At 52.1% G+C, this 26,906-nt stretch overlaps 1 protein-coding gene across 8 annotated transcripts in view; it reads right to left on the reverse strand.

Annotated features, from left to right (window-relative positions):
• The window catches only part of NUP85 (nucleoporin 85), a 34,709-nt gene extending 13,105 nt beyond the window's left edge, over positions 1-21,604 (reverse strand). For 2 of the 8 annotated variants that reach the window (XR_011383358.1, XM_002722945.5), the window contains exons 1-5: positions 20,591-20,748; positions 14,812-14,905; positions 10,316-10,478; positions 7,602-7,672; positions 5,911-5,954 (exon numbers count right to left, since the gene is read on the reverse strand). Coding sequence is in view for 7 of the 8 variants with exons in the window: in XM_002722945.5 (XP_002722991.1) it covers positions 5,911-5,954; positions 7,602-7,672; positions 10,316-10,478; positions 14,812-14,905; positions 20,591-20,623 (405 nt within the window). In the remaining variant the exon portion in view is untranslated. Of the gene's footprint in view, positions 1-5,910; positions 5,955-7,601; positions 7,673-10,215; positions 10,479-14,811; positions 14,906-20,207; positions 20,749-20,769; positions 20,789-21,102 lie in introns of those variants that run through there. The other 6 variants (XM_051838395.2, XM_070060320.1, XM_070060321.1 and 3 more) reach the window with 6 other exon arrangements.
• Between the last annotated feature and the right edge of the window lie 5,302 nt (positions 21,605-26,906).

Consider the following 26,906-nt stretch of genomic DNA (forward strand, 5'->3'; position numbering starts at 1 on the left):
GAGGTCTTCCATCCGCTGGTTCACTCCCCAGTTGGCCAAAACGACCAGAGAAGGGCCGATCTGAAGCCAGCAGCCAGGAGCTTCCTCCGGATCTCCCACGTGGGTGCAGGGGCCCAAGCACTTGGGCCATCTTCTACTGCTTTCCCAGCACATAGCAGAGAGCTGAATCAGAAGTGGAGCAGCCAGGACTCGAACCGGCACCCATATGGAATGCTGGCACTGTAGGCGGTGTCTTTACCCACTACGCCACAGCACCAGCCCCCAGACTAACATTATTTTAATGGTTGTGATGTATTTAAGAAAAATATGGGGGCTGGTGTTTTGACATAGCAGGTTAAGCCTCAACCTGCAATACCAGCATCTCACATGGGTACTGGTTCGAAACCTGGCTGCTCCACTCCAATTCAGCTCTCAGCTAATGTGCCTGGGAAAGCAGCCAAAGATGGCCCAGCATCAGCCACTGTGGCCATTTGGGGAGTTAAGACAGGGGATGGAAGCGCACTCGCTCGCTCTCTCTCTCTCCTCCTCCCTGTAACTGTGCCTTCCAAATTAACAAAAAATGTTAAAAATATGACTACCCAAAGTTGTAATACATATGTTTTTCACACATTAGCATATCACATTGATAATCATCTTTTCTAAAGATTTATTTATTTCGGGGCTGGCACGGTGGCATAGCAGGTAACAGTGCCAACATCCCAACATGGGTGATGGTTCCAGTCGGGGCTGCTCCACTTCCAACCCAGCTCTGCTATGGTCTAGGAAAGCAGAAGATGGCCCAAGTCCTTGGGCCCCTGCACCCACATGGGAGACCGGGAGGAAGCTCCTAGCTCCTGGCTTCAGATCAGTGCAGCTCAGCCCATTGCGGCCATCTGGGGAGTGAAACAACGGATGCAAGATCTCTCTTCCTCTGCCTTTGCTTCTCTGTAACTCTTTTTATCAAATAAATAATTTTTTTTTAATTGAAAGGCAGTTACAGAGAGATCTTTCCTCCACTGGTTCACTCCCCAAATGGCCACAATAGCCAGGGATGGGCTAGGACAAAGCCAAGAGCTTCATCCAGGTCTCCTGCATGGGTGCAGAGGCCCAAGTACTTGGGCCGTCTTCTGCTGCTTCTCCCAGGCACGTTAGCAGGGAGCTGGACCAGAAGTGCAGCAGCCGGGACTCAACCAGCACCCATTATGGGATCTGGCATCACAGGCTGCAGCTTAACTGGCCCCTCACATTGGTAATCTTCAAGAATTATGGTTTAGGAAGGGGCTTTCAGGGTGAGGGAAGAGACAATTTTTAGAAGATACACAGGGTTAAGCACTTGGCACGGAGGTCAGGACGCCACTTGGGATACCTGCATCTCACATCAGAATGCCTGGGGTCAAGTTCTGGTTCTGCTTTGGATTTCAGCCTCCTGCTACTGCCTAGAGACACATTCAGCAGCAGCAGGTGATGCCGCAGCTGCTCGTTCCCCGTCACCCACATGGCAGACCCACACTGAGTTTTGAAATCCTGGCTTGGCCTGGCCCAGCCCTAGATGTTGCAGACATCTGAAGAGGGAACCATCAGATGGAAGGGGTGTGTGTGTGTCTGCCTTTCAAATACTTAAGATAAACAAAGACTGGCACTGTGGTGCAGTAGGGTAAGCTGTCAGTTGCAATGCCAGTTCAAGTCCCAGTTATTCCACTTTCCAGCTTCCAACTATCTCCTGGGGAGATAGCAAAAAATGGCTCAAGTGTTTGGGCCTCTCCCACCCTACTGGGCAATCAGGATGGAGTTCCTGACTCCTGGCATCAGCCCGACCCAATCCTGGTTGTTGTGGCCACTCAGGAAGTGAACCAACAGATGGAAGATCAATCAGTCTCTCTCCCCCTGCCTCTCAGTTGCTCTGCCTTTAAAATAAATACATAAAATAATCATTAAAAAAAAAAAAGAGGCTGGCGCCACAGCTCACTAGACTAATCCTCCACCTGCGGCGCCGGCACTCCAGGTTCTAGTCCCAGTTGGGGCGCCAGATTCTATCCCGGCTGCTCCTCTTCCAGGCCAGCTCTCTGCTGTGGCCCAGGAGTGCAGTGGAGGATGGCCCAAGTGCTTGGGCCCTGCACCCCATGGGAGACCAGGAGAAGTACCTGGCTCCTGGCTTCAGATTAGTGTGGTGCACCGGCCATAGTGGCCATCTGGGGGGTGAACCAACGGAAGGAAGACCTTTCTCTCTGTCTCTCTAACTCTGCCTGTCAAATAATAATAATAAAAAATAAGTAAGAACAAGGAGGCTGGTGGCTGTGAGCCCCTGAAGGAAGCTACTTGTGGCAGGGACTCCCGTTTTGTTTGTTTGTTTGTTTGTTTGTTTGTTTTGACAGGCAAAGTGGACAGTGAGAGAGAGAGACAGAGAGAAAGGTCTTCCTTTTTCCGTTGGTTCACCCTCCAATGGTCTCTGAGGCCAGCGCGCTGCAGCAGGCACACTGCGCTGATCCAAAGCCAGGAGCCAGGTACTTATCCTGATCTCCTATGGGGTGCAGGCCCAAGCACTTGGGCCATCCTCCACTGCACTCCCGAGCCACAGCAGAGAGCTGGACTGGAAGAGGGGCAACCGGGACAGATTCCGGCGCCCCGACCGGGACTAGAACCTGGGGTGCCGGCACTGCAGGCAGAAGATTAGCCTATTGAGCCATGGCACCGGCCTGTTTTTTTTTTTTTTTTTTAAGATTTATTTGTTCATTTGAAAGGCAGTTACAGAAAGGCAGACACAGAGAAAAAGAGAGAGGTCTTCCATCTGCTGGTTCACTCCTCAAATAGCTGCTACGACTGGAGCTGGGCCAATCTGAAGTCAGGAGCCAGGAGCTTCTTCCGAGTCTCTCATGTGGCTGCAGGGGCCCAAGTACTTGGGCCATCTTCCACTGCTTTCCCAGGCCATAGCAGGGAGTTGGATAGGAAGAAGAGCAGCTGGCACCGCAGGCAGCGGCTTTACTTGCTATGCCACAGCACTGACCCATCCCATTTTGTCACTTTTTTAAATTTATTTGGGGGGGTGGCTAGTGCTGTAGGGTAGGTTAATCCTCCGCCTGCAGCACTGGCATCACACATGAGCGCCAGTTTGTGTCCTGGCTGCTCCTCTTCCAATCCAGCTTTCTGCTGTGTCCTGGAAAAGCAGTGGAAGATGGCCCAAGTGCTTGGGCCCCTATACTTACGTGGGAGACCCAGAAGAAGCTCCTGGCTACTGACCGGCCCAGCTTTGACTGTTATGGCCATTCGGGGAGTGAACCAGAGGATGGAAGATCTCTCTCTGTCTCTCCCTCTCTCTCCCTATAACTCTGCCTCTCAAACAAATAAACAAACCTTAAAAATTTTTATTTATTTGAAAGTCAGAGTTGCAGTGAGAGAGGGAGAGACAGAGAAAGGAGAGCTCTTCCATCCGCTGGTTCCCTCCCCAAACGGCTGCAACGGCCAGGGCTGGGCCAGGCCAAAGCCAGGAGCTTCACCTGTTGTCGGCCCAAGGTGTAGGGGCCCAAGCATGCTGAGCCATCCTCTGCTGCTTTCTCAGGCGCACAGGCAGGGAGCTTCATCAGCAGTGGAGCAGCTGGGACTCAAACTGGTGCCCATAGAGGATGCTGGCGCTGCAGATGGCGTCTTAACCCACGGCGCCATAGCACCGGCCTCCATAAAACAAATATTTAAAAATAAATCAGGGGGAGCCGGCGCCGTGGCTCAATAGGCTAATCCTCCACCTTGCGGCGCCGGCACACCGGGTTCTAGTCCCGGTTGGGGCGCCGGATTCTGTCCCGGTTGCCCCTCTTCCAGGCCAGCTCTCTGCTATGGCCAGGGAGTGCAGTGGAGGATGGCCCAGGTGCTTGGGCCCTGCACCCCATGGGAGACCAGGAAAAGCACCTGGCTCCTGGCTCCTGCCAGGATCAGCGCGGTGCGCCGGCTGCAGCGGCGGCCATTGGAGGGTGAACCAACGGCAAAGGAAGACCTTTCTCTCTCTGTCTCTCTCTCTCTCACTGTCCACTCTGCCTGTCAAAAAAAAAAAAAAAAAAAAAAAAATCAGGGGGGCCAGCGCTGCGGCTCACTAGGCTAATCCTCCACCTGCGGCGCCGGCACACCGGGTTCTAGTCCCGGTCGGGGCGCCGGATTCTGTCCCGGTTGCCCCTCTTCCAGGCCAGCTCTCTGCTGTGGCCAGGGAATGCAGTGGAGGATGGCCCAGGTGCTTGGGCCCTGCACCCCATGGGAGACCAGGATAAGCACCTGGCTCCTGCCTTCGGATCAGCGCGGTGCGCCAGCCGCAGCATGCTGGCCGCGCTGGCCATTGGAGGGTGAACCAATGGCAAAAGAAAGACCTTTCTCTCTGTCTCTCCCTCTCACTGTCCACTCTGCCTGTCAATAAATAAATAAATAAATCAGGGGGTGCTTCCAAGATGGCAGAATAAGGAGGGAGGTTACTGATCTAGTCCAGGAGAAGATAGTTTGATAAAAGTGTAGATAGTGTAGTGTAGTCTCAGGGAAGAGTTAGGGAAAAAACGGCAGAGGAAACTCTTACACAATTAGAGAGACACGGTGGACCTACGTGGAGGGCATGGGCGCCCGCGGCTCAGGACCCCAGCTGCCGAGAGCCTCTGCACCAGTGCTGGAAAGTGAGGGGCCGGCGCCGTGGCGCAGTGGGTTAACACCCTGGCCTGAAGTGCTGGCATCCCATATGGGCACCGTTCTAGTCCTGGCTGCCCCACTTCCAATCCAGATCTCTGCTGTGGCCTGGGAAAGCAGTAGAAAATGGCCCAAGTCCTTGAGCCCGTCCACCCGCATGGGAGACCTGGAAAAAGCTCCTGGCTCCTGGCTTCAGATCAGCGCAGCTCTGGCCATTGTGGCCAGTTGGGGAGTGAACCAGTGGATGGAAGACCTCTCTCTTTCTGCCTCTCCTCTCTCTGTGTAACTCTTTAAAATAAATAAATCTTTAAAATAAATAAATAAAAGAGGCTTAGTTCCTAAACTCATGAAAATAAAAAAGAAAATACTTAATAAATAATAAGAAATATGGGCTGGCGCCGCGGCTCACTAGGCTAATCCTCCGCCTTGCAGTGCCGGCATACCGGGTTCTAGTCCTGGTTGGGGCGCCGGATTCTGTCCCGGTTGCCCCTCTTCCAGGCCAGCTCTCTGCTGTGGCCTGGGAGTGCAGTGGAGGATGGCCCAAGTGCTTGGGCCCTGAACCCCATGGGAGACCAGGAGAAGCACCTGGCTCCTGGCTTTGGATCAGCGCGGTGTGCCGGCCGCAGCGCGCCGGCCGTGGCAGCCATTGGAGGGTGAACCAACGGCAAAGGAAGATCTTTCTCTCTCTGTCTGTCTCTCTCACTGTCCACTCTATAGGGCAGAATTGTGAAGTTGGTATTCCAACTGAAGTTTAGGAAATAATCTATTCAAGGCAAAGCCCAATACAAGATTCCAAAATAAATCTCACCTGGACCATGACCTTAGGAATCTGCTGGATCCCCTTCCTCTCAACCCCTCTGTCCAGACACCAGCATGCCTTGTTCATAAGGGGAAAATACACGCTCTGACAACTTCAAAGACGGTGTATCCCCTACTGACCAGAGTTTGAAAACTACCAAGATTCCACCAAGGGAGGGTCTGCACGCCGTCTTTCAGCTCCGATGAAAGCACGGCTCAGTCACGAGGCTGAGTCATGGAGGGCACAGCAGGAGCCACGCAGCGTGAGCACAGCTCCCCAGTCAGGGACAACTACCTCATCAGCACAGTCGCTTAAGGTTCGTCTTTTCCAGGACTGAAAACTTAGAGCATACTTATCAAGCAGATCCTTGTGTGTTCCAACATCTAAAAAACGAGAGGACGTTCTATAGGATCCAGCCCGGGGTGGGTGCCAAGGGTGCTGATGGACACACAGGGCCAGTACCACAAAGGCAGCCCCCTTACCTGGCTGCTGAACTGGCGGCCGCTGGCTGGATCGTTAGCAGCAACTACAAAACATGAGACATTTTAAGTGAGGAACGTTTAGTTTTCTTCTCGCAGCTTCCCATATCAGTTCTATACCTGGTGCTGTTAAGGATCACCCATTTTAACTAGAGATCTCTTTTTTCCAAAGATTGATTTATTTGAAAGGCAGAGCTACAGACAGACAAGGGAACAGATCATCTATCTGCTGGTTAGACCAGGCCAAAGCCAGGAGCCAGGAATTCCATCCGGTCTCCCATGTGCTTGGCAGGAATCCAAGCACTCGGGCCGTCTTCCACTGCCTTCTCGGGCGTATCAGCAGGCAGCTAGATGGGAAGCGGACATCTGGGACTCAAACCAGTGCTCCAGTACGGGATGCCAGAAGCAGCATAACCCGCCACGCCCACAACTGTGCCCCCACTACAGCTTTAATGTTTCATATTCCTTGGTCGTACATCAGTGATTCGTAAGCCAAGGCCCTCAGTTACAAGCAACATTTCAGTTTCAATGCACCCACCTGAAACAGGTCTCTAACAAAGATTCTGCCACGTTACGCAAGGTTCCAGCAGGCTCCGGGAATCACAGTTACGGGGACTTCAAACGATCAACGTCAATGAGCTGTGCCACAATGCCAGCCCTGCCTTGTAGTACTTACAGTCAGACACATGCTTCACACACGCCCACACAGGGGCAACTGCGGTGGCACAGGGGATTAAGCCACTACTTGGGATGCCCACATCCCACATCCGAGTGCCTGGTTCAAGACCTAGCCACTCCACATTTCTGATCCAGCTTCCTGCTAATGGGTCTGGGAGGGAGAGGATGGCCCGAGTACGTGGGTTCCTGTGACCCATGGGAGACACAGATGGAGTTCCAGGCTCCTGATTTGTGCCTGGCACATGCCCAGCTGTTGGAGGCATTTAGGAAGTAAACTAATAGATGGAAGATCTCTGTCTTCCTTGTCACTGTATCTTTCAAATAAGTGGAACTAAAAACAGCTTGTAGGATGGGTGTCAAGGAGCAGCGGGTGAAGCACACTTGGGACTCCTGCGTCCCACATCAGTGACAGTTCTAGCGCCAGCTACTCTGCGTCCAATCCGGCTCCCTGCCCACGTGCCTGGAAGCATTGGATGTGGCTCAGGTACTGGAGTTCCTGACACCCTTGTAGGAGACCTGGATGGAATTCCTGGCTACTGACTTCACCCTCAGAAGTTGTGAGCACTTGAGGCGTAAATCCGCAGACAGAGGATCTGTTTTTTCATGCCCTCTTTCCCTCTCTGCCTTTCAAATAAATAAATATTTAACAAAAACAAACAAAAAACAAGGGGCCAGCACTGTGGCACAGCAGGTAAAGCCACCATCATCTGGGTCCCAGTTTGAATCCTGGCTTCTCCACTTCTGATCCAGCTCTCTGCTATGGCCTGGGAAAGCAGTGGAAGATGGCCCAAGTGCTTGGGCCCCTGCACTCGCATGGGAGACCCAGAGGAACTCCTGGCTCTTGGCTTCAGATTGAATTAGCCCAGCTCCGGCCACTGCAGCCATTTGGGGAGTGAACCAACAGATGGAAAACCTCCCCCTCTCTCTGGTTTTGCCTCTCTGGAACTCTCCCTTTCAAATAATAAATAAATCTTAAAAAAAAAAAAAAAAAGGGCAAAACACTACCCCCTCCTTACTTGTCGTCTGGTGCATTTCCTCCATACACGCTCTGATGACTGAACGGTAGTTTTTACTCACACGAACCAGCCTACAAAAATGAAGCAGATAGAAGATGAGCCTGGAACATCTGTGGAGCCAGAAAGTAAGGAAGGGCTCAAAAAAAAGGAATTTACAGATCACAGGAGCCAACCTGAAGGAGCTCCAGATACTGCAGAGCTAGAACAACTTGAGTAACAAAACAAGTAAAATATAACATAAATCATGGTATATATTAAAAAAAAAAAAAGCCCAAGACTCCATACTGATATCAGTTGTTGCAGATCAGATCCACCGACAGATACTAAAATGAGTGGGTGAAAATGTAAGAAGAAATAGGATTTCAGGTGTCAAAGCAGGGCTGGCACTGTGGCATAGCAGGTAAAGCTGTCAGCTGCAGCGCCTGCATCCCATGTGGGCACCAGTTCAATCCCAGCTGCTCCACTTCTGATCCAACTCCCTGCTGATGCTCCTGGGAAAGTAGCAGAGGATGGCCCAAGTATCTGGGCCCTGCACCCATGTGGGAGACCCAGAAGCACCTCCTAGCTCCTGACTTCAGGTCAGCTCAGCTCCAGCTGTTATAGCTTTTTGGGAAGTGAACCAGCAAATTGAAGATCTCTCTCTCTGTCTTTCCTTCTCTAACCCTGCCTTTCCAACAAATAAATAAATATTTAACAAAACGGAGAGGGGAAGGGAAAGGGGGAGGGAAAGGGATAGAAAAGGTGGGGGCGGTGGTTGGTGCTCTGGCACAGCAGGTTAAAGCCCCAGCCTGCCCCACCGGCACCAGTACAAGTCCCAGCTGCTCCACTTCCTATCCAGCTCCCTGCTAATGCACCTGGGAAAGCAGCAGAGGATGGCCCAAATCCTCAGGCACCCGCACCAACACCCATTTAGGGAGCAGTCATTTGGGGAGAGAACCAGCAGGTGGAAGATCTCCCTCTCTCTCTACCTCTTTCCTTCATATAAATAAAAAAAAAATCTTAAAAAAAAAAAAGCAGAGAGTTCCCAGCTAACGGTGGTCTACCCAGCAGAAACAGCAGACAACGCAGTAACCAAGGTAAACACCACCAGTAACCGAATGTCGACACCAGGAGCCTTATGCACAATCGCAACTTCTGCAGTGTCCTTGCTAGTAAGTGCATGGTCTTTGTCCAGTTACGAGAGAACAGCTGACAAACTCAGGCTGAGGGACACCCCATAAAGCAGACAGTGCTCTGCCAAAGTGTAGTGGTCATGGGGAGACTAAGCAAAAGAACCAAGTGCAACCTCATTCAGCTGCAGAAGGAAAAAAAGACATTAGTGCAAAAATCGGGGAAATTCAAGTAAGGTCTTCAGTTAGTCGTCAGTGTTAACTGGTTTTAATAACAGTAAATACAGTTTTCTAAGATACTGATATTAGGGAAGCCAGGTGGGAGACATACACTATTTTTCTAACTCTTCTGTAAGTCTAAAATTAGTTCAAAATATGTCTGGGGCATAGACTGTGCCACAGATGAGACTGCGCCATTTTACTAACATTCCCTCCTTTTGTTTTTTACAAACCAAGAGTTGTATGGGATTACGTTAGCCCCAAAAGTCCAGGAGTAGAGGGACGATGATGTGTCTTTAGAGCTACCTCCTGTTGACACAGGGTAACGAGGTACTCTCTGCTGTCATGGGCGTTGTCTGAAGCCACTGACTCCTGGGTGGGGAGCTGAGTATACCCCTGTAGCAGCACTTGGCTGACCACCTGGTTGGTGAAGGCCTTGGTTCGTTCCATTATCCCCTCCTGTAAATACTCAGAATTTGGAAGGCCAGTGTGTGGATGGGGATCACGAAGCTTTCGGTGGCGTGGAAGGAGTTCTGGGGCTGTGCTTTGTGACTGGCAGAAATCCAGGACCCCAGGGCAGCTCAGAGATCCCCGAAGTGAGAACAGAATCACTGAGGGAGCCTGGATTTGAGTCACGGCACCAATGTAAGCCCACCACAAGACAGATCGAACACCAGGGTAAGGGAAAGGTTTACTGGGGGAAACCCAGTAGATGGGAGGGAAGGGGCAAAGAAGAAAAAAGAGGGAGAAGGAGAGGATAAGAGAGAGCGACAGAGCGAGAAAGATCAAGAGACGGAGAGAGAGAGCTTGGGAGACGGAGAGAGAGAGCGAGATCGGGAGACGGAGAGAGAGAGAGAGAGCTTGGGAGACGGAGTGAAAGAGAGAGATCGGGAGACGGAGAGAGAGAGAGATCGGGAGACGGAGAGAGAGAGATCGGGAGACGGAGAGAGAGAGAGATCGGGAGACGGAGAGAGAGAGAGAGAGATCGGGAGACGGAGAGAGAGAGAGATCGGGAGTAAAGGAGCCCAAAAGTGATTCCTCAAGGACCAAACAGAACTCGCACTGTTTTGCTGATTTCCGAATCCCCCAACCATAGGGCCTCGCTCAGTGACGCTCAGGAGCTAATCTGGGCCAACTTCACTTCTCTGCATAATGAAGTAGAACATACACGTACTACACGTAAAGCTCAGGCAGCCAGCCAGTGAATCCACAGCAAGTGCACACTCCCTCCAGAATGCGCCTGCTGGGCAACGTGCAGGCCACCGCCAGAGCCAGGAGCCGCTTACTTCCCCAGGTGACCGCCCAGGCACCACAGGACAAGGGCACACTCCATCTGGCTGTTCACAACGTGGCTGTGGACTCAGGCACCTATCAGCAGCGACTCACTGAGCTTTTCTGGACTTTCCCGTGAATTCTTCCTCAATTCTTTGGAGGCCCACGAAGATTCCATGGGATTCATTGAAGAGTTTTCTCAAGATCTGAGAGTACACGCCTACATCCTTCCGGATGATATAGATAAAGGGGCAGCACGGCACCATCTCCGATTTTCCTGAAAGTAAACAGAAAAAAAGATTTAACATCTCTCATCATCACCCTGAGAGAATCCACTCTGAAAATCCGAACGGTCTAAATACAAAAGCTTTGGCTTCCTCACCCCTGACTTACAAAAAGTAAAGCAATGCAACGCGGGTGCTGTGGCACAGCAGGATAAGCTACCACTTGTGACACACATCCTGCAAAGTGCTGGTGGCTGGCGAGGGGCCGGCACTGTTGGTGTCGTGGGTTAAGCCATCGCCCACAACACCAGCATCCCATATGGTTGCCAGTTCTAATCCGTTACTCCACTTCTGATCCCACTCCATGCTAATGTGCCGGGGGAAGCAGTGGAAGATGGCCCAAGTGCTTGGACCCCTCGCACCCATGTGTGAGACCTAGATGAAGCTCTTGGCTCCTGGCTTCAGCCTGGCCCACCCCTGACCCCTGCAGCCATTTGGGAAGCGAACCAGTGGATGGAAGTTCTCTACCTCTCTCCCTGTATAACTCTACCTTTCAACTAAATAAATCTTTTAAAAATAAATAAAAAGTAAACAAATTGCTGATTTGAGTTCTAGCTGCTCTGCTCCCAATACAGCTTCTTGCTAATGTGTCCTGGAAGGGAGAGCAAACGACAGGTTAAGGTAGTTTAAGCACCTGAGCCCCTGCCGTCCCCATGGGAGACTGAGTTCCAGGCTCCTGGTTTCTGCTGGCCTTGCCCTAGCTGTTGTGGGTATTTGGGGAGTGAACCAGCAGACAGAAAACATTTCTCTACCTGTCTCTCCCTTTTTTTGACTCCCAAACAAAAATAAAAAATAACTTTCAAAAATATAAATTAAAAAATGGATTATCATACGTTGACCATACGTGAATTTTTTACAAATTTTATTTGCTTATTTGAGAGGCAGAGAGCTCGCTCCATTGTTTCACTTCCCAAATGCCTACAACAGGCAGAGTTAGGCCAGGCCACAGCTGAGATCAGCGTCTTCACGGCTGCCCAATGCCTGCCCAGTGCCTGCCCAGTGCCTCTTTCTTATCTGAGAGGCAGAGAAACAGAAACAAAGAGCAGTGAGAACTCCGATTCCCTGGCTCACTCTCCAAACACCCACAACAGCTGGGGCTGGGCCAGGCCAAAGCCAGGAGCCAGGAACTCAACCGAGGTCTTCCAGATAAACAGCAGGAACTCAATTAACTGGGTCCTCACTGCTGTCTCCCAGAATCCACACTATCAGAAGCTGGAGTCAAGAGCCAGAGTTGAGACTTGAACCCATGCACTCTGATATGGAATGCAGGCATCCTAACCAGTACCTCAACTGCTAGGCTGAATGCCTGCCGATACATTTATTAAAAAAAATACATTTATTTATCTGAAAGGCAGAGTTACAGAGAGGCAGAGAGGTCTTTCATCCTCTGGTTCATTCCCCCAAAAGACTGCAATGGCTGAAGCTGGGCCTATCTGAAACCAAGACCCGGGAGCTCCCTCCAGGTCTCCCACGTGGTTGAAGAGGCCCAAGGACCTGGACCATCTTCTAGTGCTTTCCCAGGCACATCAGCAGGGAGCTGGACTGGAAGGGGAACAGCAGAAACTCAAACCAGTACCCATATGGGATGCCAGCACTGCAGGCTGTGGCTTTACCAGCTATGCCACAGCATCGGCCCCATGCCCACATGTTAATTTTTAAACACAAATATTTATTTTCAGATTTTACTTCTCAATTCACTGGCACATTTTGGAACTATTTTTTGTCTCCATCAACTGAGATACTAAGAAACAACAAGCACACTTAATGTCACTCTATGCAAAACACAGTAAAAAAAAAAAAATCTAAGGGGCCAGTGCTGTGGCGTAGCAGGTAAACCCACCACCTGCAGTGCCAGCATCCCATATGGGCGCCGGTTCAATTCCTGGCTGCTCCACTTCCCATCCAGCTCTCTGCTATGGCCCGGGAAAGCAGCAGAAGATGGCCCAAGTCCTTGGGCCCCTGCACCCACGTGGGAGACCTGGAAGAAGCTCCTGACTTTGGATCGGTGCAGCTCTGACCATTGTGGCCAATTAGGGAGTGAACCAGTGGGTGGAAGACCTCTCTCTCTGCCTCTCCTTATATGTGTAACTCTGACTTTCAAATAAAATAAATTAATTAAAAAAAATTTAAATTACTGCAAAATCACTTGTTACTTTATACTATTTCCCGAAAACAAAGAAATTTGATGAAATTTTCCAAAAATAACAAGGAAAAGGTTTTATAATAAGCTATAAACGAAAAACTTGTGGAAATTTCTTATATATTCCAAACAAAGAAAAGATAAAGCAGTCCCACATGGGAGTTCTTGGGTTCTGTCCCCAGCTCCAGCTCCTAACGCTGGCTGCTTGCTAACACAAACCCTGAGGGCCAGCAGTGAGGGCTCACATAACGGGGTTCTCCTCGTGGGAGATACGGATTGAGTTCTTGGCCTCCAGTTTTGGTCCAGTCCAGTCCAGCCACTGTAGGCATCTGGGGCGTAACCAGCAGGTGGGAACGCGCACTCACTGGCACATGTGCAGTGTCTCTCCCACTTCCCTGTTGCTCTTTCAAACAAATCTTTTGAAAAAAAGTACATCAACTGCACACCACAAAATGGGACAAAATTATAAGCCTTTCAGTAATTTAATCATATCTTTATAAAGAAGAAACTCATACTTGGATGATTTGTAAGAAAACCTCTGCATTTCGGCCGGCGCTGTGGCTCACTAGGCTAATCCTCCACCTTGTGGCGCTGGCACACCGGGTTCTAGTCCCGGTCGGGGCGCCAGATTCTGTCCCGGTTGCCCCTCTTCCAGGCCAGCTCTCTGCTGTGGCCAGGGAGTGCAGTGGAGGATGGCCCAGGTGCTTGGGCCCTGCACCCCATGGGAGACCAGGAGAAGCACCTGGCTCCTGCCATTGGATCAGCGTGATGCGCCGGCCACGGCGGCAATTGGAGGGCGAACCAATGGCAAAAGGAAGACCTTTCTCTCTCTCTCTCTCTCTCTCTGTCCACTCTATCAAAAAAAAAAAAAAAAAAAGGAAAGAAAGAAAGAAAATCTCTTCATTTCTTGAGATTTTTCTCTTGAAAGGAGAAAGCAAATCTAATGTCAAGATTTCGGTGTCATCCTGCTACTGGAGCCTGGACTGGGGGAGGGGAAGAGCCATGGCCAACAGCTGACGTGGCGCAGCCCAAGCCAAGGATGCCTTGTCACTCTCCAGCCCCATCTGGGACAGAAGCACCGTTCCGCTCACGCTGGGACTGCAGAGCTCCACAATGCGGGAGAAACTACGAAAGGAATCTGGTCACTGCACAAGAAAAAGGCAAAGACAGCAGGGCTTATTAACATAAAGGAAATCTTTTTAAAAATTTATCTATTTCGAGACCGAAACAGAAGAAGGGAAACTCGGAGAGCATGCGCACAAGCGCACTCCCCTCTGCTGGTCCATGCCCCGCTCGGCGGCCAGGCCCAAAGCCAGAGGCTCACTCCAGATCTCCCTTGTGAGCGGCCGGAACCCAACCATCTGAACCATCTTGTGCCAACTCCAAGGGTCTGCATTAGCCAGACATCAGTGAGGAACTGGAGCTGAGAATCAAACACACACACCATGACATGGGATGTGAGCATCTAACTACCGCGTTAATCACTAGGCTAAGCCCTCCCTTCTTTTCCTTTTTTTTTGTGTGTGTGTGTGTGTTTTTTTACATTTTATTTCTTTACTTGAGAGGCAGAGAGACAGAGAAATCTTCCATGTGCTGGCTCCCTCCTTGGCCAGGGAGAAGCCAGGAGTCTGGAACTCAATCCTAGTTTCCCACAGGGGTGGTAAGGACCCAAATACTTGAAGCATCACCTGCTGGCTCCCACAGTGCGGATTAGTAAAAAGCTGGATCAGCAGCAGGACCAGGACGCAAACCTAGACACTCTGTTAGTGAATGTGGGCATTCCAAGCGGCTTTAAGATTTATTTATTGGGGCCAGCGCTATGGCACAGTAGGCTTAAGCCTCTGTGTGCAGTGCTGGCATCCCACATGGGTACCAGTTCATGTCCTGGCTGCTCCTCTTCTGATCTAGCTCTCTGCTATTGCCTGGGAAAGCAGTGGAAAATGGCCAAGTGCCTGGGCCCCTGCACCCGGGTAGCAGATCTGAAGGAAGCTCCTGGCTTCGGATTGGCCCGGCTCCGGCTGTTGTGGGCATCTGGTGAGTGAACCCGCGGATGGAAGACCTCTCCTCTCTCTAACTCTGCCTTTCAAATAACAAATAAATAATCTTTTGTTAAAAGGAGGGGGATAGAAAATGAACAAGTATGCCAAGGTAAACCATCTGGACCCAGAAACAGAACAAATGCCTACCTTTATTGTTGAAGGAGGTTTCACATACCAGCAACTCCCCCGGACCCCAGTCAAAACACATTTGTTTCTTCTTAGAATTCACACCTGGAACGAACTATCAAAAAACAGGATGAGAAAATTGTTACTCACCCTGAAGGCTTTACTTTTTTCAAAATTTATTTTTATTTATTTGAAAGGCAGAGTTACAGAGAGAGGTAGAGACAGAGAGAGGCTACAATGGCCACAATGGCCAGAGCTAAGCCGACCTGAAGCTAGGAGCCAGGAGCCTCTTCCAGGTCTCCCACACAGGTGCAGGGCCCAAGGACTTGGGCCATCTTCCACTGCACTCCCAGGCCACAGCAGAGAGCTGGATCAGAAGTGCAGCAGCCGGGACTAGAATCGGCACCCATAGGGGATGCTGGCGCTTCAGGCCAGGGCGTTAACCCGCTGCACCACAGCACCGGCCCCTTTGCTTTTCAAATGACGTATAAGCAGGGGCTGGTGTTTGTTGGTGGACATGGGATCAAGCTGCTTCTTAGGAAGCCTAAGGAGTGCCTAGGATCAAGTCCCACCTCATATATTTTTTTTTAAGGTTTATTTTTTATTTGAAAGGCAGACTTCCAGAGAGAGAGATCTTTTATCTGCTGGTTCACTCCCTAGATGGTCTCAAGGGCTAGGACTGGGCCAGATGGAAGCCAGGAGCTTCTTCAGGGTCTCCTACATGAGCGCAGGGGCCCAAGAACTTAAGATTATCGTCTGCTGCCTTCCCAGGCACATTAGCAGGGAGCTGGATCAGAAGTGGAGCAGCCGGGACCTGAACCAGCGCCCACATACGATGCTGGCTCACAGGGGCAGTCTTACAAGCTAGGCCACATCGCCGGCCCCCACCCCAACTCCTTCCGATCCAGCTTCATGCTAACGTACCTGGGAGGTGGCAGACGATGGCCCAGGTACTTGAGCCCCTGACACCCACATGGGAGACCTGCCTGGAGTTCCTGGCTCTTGGCTCTGGGGAGTGAGTCAGCAGATGGAAGATGAGTCTCTCCCTCTCTGGAATTCTGCCTTTCAAATAAATATATTTTCTAAATGACTTTGAAGTCCCAGCAAAGATCTTTTATCTGTCTCCACAGCCCTCCTCTCCCGGAATGTCAGACTCATACCACAGATGCCTTTTCAGATCGGCTCCTTTCACTCAGCAGTGTGATGTTCTGACTTTTTTTTTTTTTTTAAGATTTATTTTTTATTTATTTAAAAGGCAAAGTTACAGAGAGAAGAGGAGAGACAGAGAGAGATCTTCCTTCCACTGGTTCACTCCCCCAGTCGGCCACAACAGACAGGGCTGGGATGCACGCTTTGCAGGCACAGCTTAACCTGCAGAGCCACATGCCGGCCCACTTAGGAATAAGCATTTACGCTTCCTCCAAGTCTTCTCACGTCGTATAGTTCATTTCTTTTGGCACGGAATGGTATTCCACTGTCGGGTTATACCAGACACTCTTTACTGAAAGACATCTTTGTTGCTTCCAACTTCGGGCAATTACAAATAAAGCTGCTACAAAAATTAGAGAAAAATTTACAAAGACTTACAAGTACAATCACAGATATGAGCAGACATGAGAGTTAGGAAGTGCTAATCTGAGATGGGCCCGTTCTGTTCCGTCACTAGCAGCACCTGGACATGCGAGGCAGCCTGGTGGGCGCCTCACCCAGGCCGCCATCTCTCAAGTGTCAACGAGCAGAAAGGTTGCACCCTAACCAGTGCATACACTGTAATGGTCTACAGTTTAGAACAAGGGAAGGTAAAAATATTTCAGACTTGCTCATTTAAAAGAGCTACAGGGGCCGGCACTGTGCCGCCGCCTGCAGTGCTGGCATCCCACATAGGCACCGGTTCAAGGCCTGGCTGCTCCACTCTCTGCTGTGGCCTGGGAAGGCAGTGGAAGACGCCCAAGACCTTGGGCCCCTGCACCGCGTGGGAGACCCAGAGGCAGCTCCTGGCTCCTGGCTTCGGATTGGCGTAGCTCCAGCCGTGGCAGCCATATGGGGAGTGAACCAGCGGATGGAAGACACATCTCTCTCTCTCTGCCTCTCCTTCTCTCATTGTGTAACACTGACTTTCAAATAAAATAAATAAATATTTTTAAAAAAAGTTACAAAGAGAGAAGCAAAGACAGATCATAATCTGCTGGCTCACTCTTTTTTTTTTTTTTTTTTTTTTTAAAGACTTACTTATTAGAAAGTCAGAGTACAGGCCGGCGCTGTAGCTCAATAGGCTAATCCTCTGCCTCCGGCGCCAGCACACCAGGTTCTAGTCCCGGTCGGGGCGCTGGATTCTGTCCCAGTTGCCCCTCTTCCAGGCCAGCCCTCTGCTGTGGCCAGGGAGTGCAGTGGAGGATGGCCCACGTGCTTGGGCCCTGCACCCCATGGGAGACCAGGAGAAGCACCTGGCTCCTAGCTTCAGATCAGTGCAGTGCGCCGGCCGCAGCGGCCATTGGAGGGTGAACCAACGGCAAAGGAAGACCTTTCTCTCTGTCTCTCTCTCTCACTGTCCACTCTGCCTGTCAAAAAAAAAAAAGGAAGACCTTTCTCTCTGTCTCTCTCTCTCACTGTCCACTCTGTCAAAAAAAAAAAAAAAAAGAATACACAGAGAGAGAAAGGAGAGAGAGAGAGAGAGAGAGAGAGAGAGAGAGAGTTTTCCATCTGCTGCTTCACTCTCCAGAATGCCCCAACGGCTGGAGCTGCACCAATCTCAAGCTAGGAGTTTCTTCCGGGTCTCCACGCAGGTGCAGGGGCCCAAGGACTTGGGCCATCTTCTACTGCTTTCCCAGGCCATAGCAGAGAGCTGGATGGGAAGTGGAGCAGCCAGGACTTGAACTGGTGCCTACATGGGATGCCACCACTGCAGGCAGCAGGCCCTGGTTCACTCTCCAAATGGCCACAATGGCCAGGGCTGGGCCAGGTCAAGCCAAGAGCCTGAAACTCCATTAGGGTCTCCCAATGTGGGTGGCACAGCCATCATCTGCTGCTTCCCCAGGCACATCAGCAGAGGATGGATGGAAAGCAGAGTAGCCAGGACTTGCACTGGCACTCATGAGACACTGGTGTCACAGGCTGTGCCACAATGCCAGCCCCCAAATTTTTTTAAAAATATTTATTTGAAAGTCAGAGTTGGGGCTGGCGCTGTGATGCAGCAGGTTAATGCCCTGAAGCGCCGGCATCCCACATGGGCACTGGTTCGAGTCCTGGCTGCTCCACTTCCGATCCAGCTCTCTACCATGGCCTGGGAAAGCAGTGGAAGATGGCCCAAGTCCTTGGGCCCCTGCACCCAAGTGGGAGACCTGGAAGAAGCTCCTGGCTTCGGATCGGCTCAGCTCCAGGTGCTGTGGCCATTTGGGGAGTGAACCATCGGATGGAAGAACTCCCTCTCTCTCTCTGCCTCTCCTTTCTCTGTGTAACTCTTAAAAAGAAAAAAAGGAGAGGAGAGGAAAAGAAAAGTCAGAGTTACAGATAGAGAGGGAGAGACAGAGACAGAGAGATCATCCATCCACTAGTTCACTCTCCAAATGGCTGCAACAGCCAAAGCCAAGAGCTTTTTCCCGCGTGGGTGCACGGGCCCAGATGCTTGAGCCACCTTCTGCTGCTTTCCCAGGTGCATCAGCAGGGAGCTGGATCAGAAGTGGAGCAGCCAGGATTTGAACTGGTGCCCAAATGGGATGCTGGCCTTGCAGACAGAGGCTTAACCCACTGTGCCACAGCACTGGCCCCAAGCCCCTAAAATCTTTAAGTAATTGAACTGATTCTGAAGAACAGGAACTTCCAATCGTTACTCCTGCGCACAGCTATGCTGGCGCCTCCAGACAATTATCCCCGAAACAGACCAAGCCCTTTGCGCCTCGGCTTCACAAATCGACTTACAAGCTAACCCAGATCAGCAGCCAGGAGGGAAACCCTGAGGCTCACCCTTACCTCCAAACCTCACCCTTACCTCCAAACCTCACCCAGTCTCCAGCCGGCAGGAGTGACCCCAGCTCCGGCTCCGGCCTTCCCACCTGTGTCTGACCCAGCGGTAAGTCCTGGCCGCCCCTGACAGGAGCCCGAGTCTGATCACCACGTCTACAGCCCAACTGAGGCTACCAGCAACTCTCCCTGAACGACACTTCTCAGTCCCTGAGTGATCCTCTCACATGGCCATCACTTGCCCTGTAAACAGACGGCGCTCACAAGGGCAGGGGCTTTAGGATCTTCACGCACTGCCTACAGAGACCCTGCCGCACAGAACTCGGCTAGCGACGGCCTAGTCTCAAGACAAGCGAGTTCGGGCCTCAGGAAGACCTAACGCAATCCCTGAACAACTAAGCAATGCTGGGCTCTAAGAACACAACGTGAAAAAGCCTCTCCCCTCCAAATGCGGGCAGTTTACAAGAAGAGCAATAGGGGGCGGCGCTGTGGCCTAGCAGGTAAAGCCGCTGCCTGCAGTGCCAGCATCCCACATGGGCGCCAGTTCGAGTCCCGGATGCTCCACGTCCGACCCAGCTCCCTGCTGTCCCCTGGGAGAGCAGTGGAAGATGGCCCAAGTCCTTGGGCCCCTGCACCCACGTGGGAGACCTGGAGGAAGCTCCTGGCTCCTGGCTTCAGACCAGCGCAGCTCCAGCTGTTGCAGCCACTGGGGAGTGAACCAGCGGATGGAAGACCTCTCTCTCTCTCTCTGCCTCTCCTTCTCTCTCTGTGTAACCCTGACTTTCAAGTGAATCAATAAATCTTCAAACAAACCAAAAAAAGAGCAATAAACAGCAGGCAGACAGAAGCCAAAGGTACAGGCACACGGGAGAGAGTCGGATTAGCCAAATCTTGACGGATGAGCAGGCCGGCAAAGGGCAAGTGTTCCACACGCACTCGAAAATTAACCACACAGTAGAGCAAGACGCGTAAGACCCGAAGCAAGCACGGTAGGAGTCTGCCTGCTTCCAAGACCACACGCACAGACTCCAGACGAGACGCAGGGCCCTCATCAGGGTGCTCTGCAGGGCCACAGCGGGTTTCACCGCCACCTGGGAGGCCGCAGCCCACATCTGAGAACCGGGTTCCAACCTGGGCTCCTCCCAGCGCAGCCCGCACGCTCGGGCCCCTGCTACCCTTCCGGGACAGCAGCATGGAGCTCTGGCCCCGGGCTCGCGCCTGGCCCGAACCCGGCTGCTGCAGCCACGGAACACCTCTCTCTCTCTCTGTCGCTCCGCTCCGGATAGGTCCAGAACCTTTCGTGAAAATGAGTGGAACTGAAGGGTACCCAGACACGCGGAACTCTGCGAGCCCGTCACGGGCTGACTCTTGTCAAGGAAGGGAAAAGATCGCGGGCCGCGAGACCGGCGGGCTTCTCCTGTGCAGAGCCCAGGAACTGCTTTACCGCCGATCATCCGCACCTGACACACTCGAGAGTCCAAGCGGAACTGAACGCACAGCGATGTTAAAAACAGTGTCCCCGAGAGAATAAATACGTTCACTAAACTTCGGGCTAGCACTGACTAGCAGGCAGAAACTCAGGACAAACAGGGAAGCCCCAGCTCCTCTGCTCAGCCCGAGCCCAGTCTCGTGCCCACGAGGAAATGCGAAGGCAGTAGGGTCAGGGAGACAAAAAGAGGGGTGGGACGGCGACAGCACGGCTGCACCCTAGTTCCTAACGGAGCCGAGGAAGGGGCTGGGCACCGCGCGGCCGGCAGGGAGCCGCGCTGACAAGCTTGAGATGACCCAGCGGACGCCGTCCCGGGGCGGCGAGCGCAAGCAGGCCAGTCCCGGGCTCCCTTACAGTGACTGTCGGCTCGCCATCCAGCTCCTCCATAGCGCCGCGCCGCCGACACGCTCCTCCGCTCGGGCCTCCCGCTCAGGAGCCTGCCGCGAGAGAGGACCCCGCCCGGGCGCCCCCGGCTGCGCCTGCCGCCCAACCCCGCGGCGCCGCCGAGGCCTCGCCTCTCAGCCACGACCCACCCCTGTGCCGCCCTCGCCATGCGTCCCTCCTTCACTGCCTCCGCAGAGCGTCCGGGAAGGACAGCGCGAGGGCAGCCTATAGTCACAGGCGTGATCTCGCCCGGTCAGGCAGCGCCGCGGACAGCCCCGCGCCGGGCAGAGAGAAGGCCCCCGGAGACGGCGGGAGAGACCGCGGGGCGGACGGCAGTGCGCCTGCGCACGCGCGGACTCGGGTGGGTGTCGCCGGGCGGTGGCCGGGGTCAGTGCCCACGGTGGCGGCCCTGGCTCCCCCGTCTGCGCTGCGTGGCGTCCGCACAACAGCGTCTCCGAGCCCCGGCGATCCAAAGGGCGTACGTTAGGAAGCTGTCGCCGCCATTGCCTCTCCGGAGCGCGAGAGGCGCGCGGACCTAATTGATGGCGTCTAAACCGGCCGCGAGGAGTGGACGCCTGTTGATGCTGGTTCTGTGCGAAGCGGCGCGCGCGTCCGTGACGCCCCTGGCGCAGGAGAGAGGGGCTCCAGTGACCTGCAGCAGGTGTTTTCGGAGTGACACATGGAGGGACGGTGGCGCCGGGCTCCGCTCCCCCTCGGCCACCTGGGCGAACTCAAACTCGCGACTTGGAAGTCTTAGGAAGCAGCTCAGCGCGGGAGGAATCTGGCCCGAAAGGCTGTAGCAGGGCGTCCCCTGGGCCGAACGCGCCTGTCCCTGCCGGAACTGGGAGTCTGTCCTGGCGCCCAGCTGTGTGTCCTTGTCGGGGAGCGCGGGTTCGAGTCCCGGCTGCTCCACTTCCCATCCAGCTCCCTGCTAAAAGCAGCGGAAGTCCTTGGGCCCCTGCACCCACGTCGGGGACCCAGCTGGAGCTCCTGGCTCCCCGCTTCAGCGTGACCCAGCCCCTGCCCATTGCTGCCGTTTGGGGAGTGAACCAACAGATGGAAGATGCATTCTCTCTCTCTCCCTCCTCTCTGGGTCTCTGCATTCAAATAAATAAATACTTTTTTTTTTCAAAAGTGCCTGCTACACACCTATTGAACTTCAAGTCCTACGCCCGGTGCCCTCGGCAGGCCCAGACCAAGTGACTTAGGGGCTTTACACGGCCCACAGGCCAGTGTTCCCCACCCCTGACCTAAGGGGTTCAAAGCTGCCTACTGTTTCCAAAAAGACACTAAACACTGAGTAGCAGATAACATTTTCAAAGTAGGGCAGGCGTTTTCCCTGGCAGTCAGGACGCCTGCGTCCCGTGTCGGAGTAGCTGGTTCTGCACCCCTCGGTTCCTGACTCGCCTCTTGCTGGCCCAGACCATGAGGGGCAGCAGTAATGGCTCAAGTGCTTGGATCCTGGCGTCCACACGGGGACTTGGATGGGGCTACCCAGTTCCTGGGTCCTGGCATCCCCGTCAGCACAGGCCCAAACCAGAGACATCATGGACACTGGAGCTGTGAACTGTTTGTTGGGTGGGAGCTCTCTTTCTCCATCTTTCTGGCTCCTTCCTCTCTGCCTAGCAAACAAATACTTTTTTTTTTTTTTTTTTTTTTTTTTTTGACAGGCAGAGTGGACAGTGAGAGAGAGAGACAGAGAGAAAGGTCTTCCTTTGCCGTTGGTTCACCCTCCAATGGCCGCCGCGGCCGGCGCACCGCGCTGATCCGATGGCAGGAGCCAGGAGCCAGGTGCTTTTCCTGGTCTCCCATGGGGTGCAGGGCCCAAGCACCTGGGCCATCCTCCACTGCACTTCCTGGCCACAGCAGAGAGCTGGCCTGGAAGAGGGGCAACTGGGACAGAATGCGGCGCCCCGCCCGGGACTAGAACCCGGTGTGCCGGCGCCGCTAGGCGGAGGATTAGCCTAGTGAGCCGCGGCGCCGGCCTACAAATACTTTTTTTAAAAAAAGATTTATTTATTTTATTTGAAAGTCAGTGTTAGAGAGAGGAGAGGCAGAGAGAGAGAGAGGTCTTCCATCTGCTGGTTCACTTCCCAATTGGCTGCAACTGCTAGAGCTGTGCCGAGCCGAAGCCAGGAGCCAGGAGCTTCTTCCGGGTCTTCCATGCAGGTGCAGAGGCCCAAGGACTTGGGCCATCTTCCACTGCTTTCCCAGGCCATAGCAGAGAGCTGGATTGGAAGTGGAGCCACAGGGTCTTGAACCTTTGTCCATATGGGATGCTGACGCCTCAAGCCAGGATGTTAACCCACCTGCTGCGCCACAGCTCTGGCCCCACAAACACGTTTTTAAAAGTTAAAAAATTAGAGCCGGCACTGTGACATAGTGGGTAAAGCCACTATGCAGTGCCAGCATCCCATATGGGTGCCAGTTTGAGTCCCAGCTGTGGGCCCCGGTTCATGGCCTGGGAAAAGCAGTAGAAGATGGCCCAAGTCCTTGGGCCCCTGCACCCACGTGGGAGACCTGGAAGAAGCTCCTAGCTCCTGGCTTCAGCTCGGCATAGCTCTGGCAGTTGCGGCCATTTGGGGAGTGAACCAGCGGATGGAAAACACCTCTCTCTCTTTCTTTCTCTCTCTCTCTCTCTCTCTCTCTGCCTCTCCTTCTCTGTGTAACTCTGACTTTCAAATAAATAAATCTTAAAAAAAAAAAAAAAAACAGTGGTGACAACCAAAAATATCTTCAGACATTGCTAACTTCCACTAGGGGCAAAATCATCTGTATTGAGAGCCCAGTCATAGAGTCATAGCTAAATAAATATTTTAAAGATATTGTTAGCTATTTAAAAAGAAACATGAAGAATGAAAAGCACATGGAAAAATCCTTCAAGAGGTTTTAAAATGTCTAACTTTTTTTTTTTTAATTATTATTCTGTTTGAAAGTCAGAGTTACACAGAGAGAGGAGAGGCAGAGAGAGAGAGGTCTTCCATCTGCTGGTTCACTCCCCAGTTGGCCACATCAGCTGGAGCTGCACCAATCCGAAGCCAGGAGCCAGGAGCCTCCTCCAGGTCTCTCACGTGGGCGCAGGGGCCCAAGGATATCTTCTACTGCTTTCCCAAGCCACAGCAGAGAGCTGGATCAGAAGTGCAGCAGCCGGTACTCAACCTTTGCCCATGTGGGATGCCAGCACTGCAGACGTTGGCTTCACCTGCTATGCCACAGAGCCGGTCCCCTAAAATTTCCAACTTTTTAAAAAAGATTTATTGATTTGAAAGGTAGAGTGACAGAGAAGGGAGAGTCAGAGAGAGTCAAACAAATAAATCCTTAAAAACAGCTTCTAAATCAGTAGGTCTGGGGCAGGGCCTGCATATTTGCATTTTTTTTTTTTTTTTTTTTTTTTTACAGGCAGAGTGGACAGTGAGAGAGAGAGACAGAGAGAAAGGTCTTCCTTTGCCGTTGGTTCACCCTCCAATGGCCGCCGCGGCCGGCGCGCTGCGGCCGGCGCACCGCGCTGATCCGATGGCAGGAGCCAGGAGCCAGGTGCTTTTCCTGGTCTCCCATGGGGTGCAGGGCCCAAGCACCTGGGCCATCCTCCACTGCACTCCCTGGCCACAGCAGAGGGCTGGCCTGGAAGAGGGGCAACCGGGACAGAATCCGGCGCCCCGACCAGGACTAGAACCCGGTGTGCCGGCGCCGCTAGGTGGAGGATTAGCCTAGTGAGCCGCGGCGCCGGCCGCATATTTGCATTTCTAAAGATTTCCCGAACCAGGTGGCTCCCGTTGAAGCACAGTAGGTCAACCCTCTGCCAGTTTGAGTCCTGGTTGCTCCACTTCTGATCCAGTTCCCTGCTAATGCACCTGGAAAGCAGTGGAAAATGGCCTAAATCCCTGAAAAATAAAATAAATAAATATCTGAAAGGCAGAGTTATAGAGAGGGGGAGAGAGAGAGAGAGAGGTCCTCCATCTGCTGGTTCACTCTCCAGATGGACCCAACAGCCAGAGCTGGACCAGGTGGAAGCCAGGAGCCAGGAGTTTCTTCCAGATCTCCCATGTGGGTGGCAAGGGCCCAAACACTTGGGCCATCCTCTGCTACCTTTCCCAGGCCATGAACCAGGGCCCATATGGGATGTGATGTCTCAGATGGCTGTTTTACCCACTATACCACAATGCAGACCCCAAAATAAATAAAATTCTTTAAAAAAAAGAGAAAGATTTCCCAAGTAAAGTCTCTTTATCCAAGGAACCACCCTTTGAGAACCATCCTTCCAACTCTGTCTCCCCCACGCTGGAGTGACAGTAACCAATCCCAGCAGAAGCGTGGGGAGGAAGGATAACATCTGTATTGGGCAAAATGCTGCAAAATGTAGCTTAGCTTATTTTGTTTGTGTTCATTTTACAAAACAGCCTCAAGTGACTGGACCTCGTTCCAGTGTTTACGGCCATGGACAGAGCGGAGTTGGAGCATAACGGGCTAGGAGGACCTGCCATCGCCATCTCCACACAGAGGCTGTGTGACGGACGGGCATTCGGAACCCTAGCTGGAAGGCAGTTTTGGGTATTCTCACGAAAAGTATGACCAAGTTAGCACTGCCTCCACAAGTCCATGAATATTGACTGACCTCCAGCTCGCAAATCTCTATTATTTGCTGAGACTACAAAGATGAAAGATAGGGCTGGCAGTGTGGCATAGTGGGTAAAGCCGCCACCTGCAGCACTGGCATCCCATATGGTTGCCGGTTCTACTGCCAGCTGCTCCATTTCTGATCCAGCTCCCTGCTGATGGCCTGGGAAAGCAGTAGATATGGTCCAAGTGCTTAGGCCTTTGTACCCACATGGGAGACCTGGAAGAAGCTCCTGGCTTCGGATTGGCCCAGGGCTCCGGCCATTATTGCCATTTGGGGAGTGAAACACTGGATGGAAGCCCTTTCTCTTCCTCTCTCTGTCTGCAACTCTGCCTCTCAAGTAAATAAATAAATATTAAAAAAAAAAAAGATGTAATGATACTGCCCACAAATGATCACTCTCTAAGATGTGTGTGCAATATGTATATCAATAGTGAGGGAATTTAACGTTTTATTCGATGTGTGTATCAGTGTTCACTGAATGTATGACATTGTGAAGTGACACAATATTTCCTTACAACCTGACACATTTAAAGACCCGTATCCCAGATTTTTTGCATCAACTGCTGATACTGGTTTGCCGTGACCCAAAGTGTTAAGTTGGAAGGTTTCTACAACATCATTGTTTTGCTGCCGGTGTCGTGCAGTGTTGAGGAATTCAGTATTGACTACTGCAGCATTCATGAAGACAGTTCAAGTTCTCAACTCTGTTACCGCTGGAAGGAAATTTGGTGGCATATAGCATGCACCATTTAGCCATCTGCATCATAAATGTCTTATGTGTTTCTCGGGGTTTTTGGCAAGGGTCTAAAGCTCTAAACAGACTCTGCGGTTCTGTTCTTCTGCCCCTTTTAGAAATGATGTTGGTGATGCCATTGTCACACAGTGGATTAAACTACAGCTTACCAGAGCAGCATCCCATAACGGGGGTGCCAGTTTGAGTCCTAGCCACTCCGCTTCCAATCCAACTTCTTGCTAATGTGCCCGGGAAGGCAGTGGATTATGGCCCAAGTACTTGGGCCCCTGCTACTATGTGGGAGACCAGGATGGAGTTCTTCTTCTTCTTTTTTTTTTTTTTTTTTTTTTTTTTTTTAAGATTTTATTTGAGAGGTAGAGTTACAAAGAGGAGAGAGAGAAAGGCCTTCCTTTTCCGTTGGTTCACTCCCCAATGGCCGCTCTGGCAGCCGACACACCGCGCCAATCCAAAGGCAGGAGCCAGGTGCTTCTGGTCTCCAGTGTGGGTGCAGGGCCCAAGGACTTGGTCCATCCTCCACTGCACTCCCGGGCCATATCAGAGAGCTGGCCTGTAAGAGGGGCAACCGGGACAGAATCTGGTGCCCCGACCGGGACTAGAACCCGGTGTGCTGGCACCACAGGCGGAGGATTAACCTAGTGAGCCGCGGCACCAGCCCAAGGATGGAGTTCTTTAGTTTTTTGCTTCTGGCTTCAGCATGACCCAGGCTTGGGTGTTTCCACCATTTGGGGAGTGAATCAACATATGGAAAATATTTCTCTTTGACTCTCTGTTGCTCTGCTTTTCAAAGAAAGAAAGAAAGAAACCTAAGAAATGATGTTATTTTTCTTTGGCACCTGACCTTGGGGAGTAGATTCTAACTTGTTCACCCCATTCTTACTTTCTACTTCTAACACCAATTATTGATATTTCATTAG

Source organism: Oryctolagus cuniculus, chromosome 17 (assembly GCF_964237555.1).
Source record: "Oryctolagus cuniculus chromosome 17, mOryCun1.1, whole genome shotgun sequence".
Lineage (NCBI taxonomy): Eukaryota > Metazoa > Chordata > Mammalia > Lagomorpha > Leporidae > Oryctolagus > Oryctolagus cuniculus.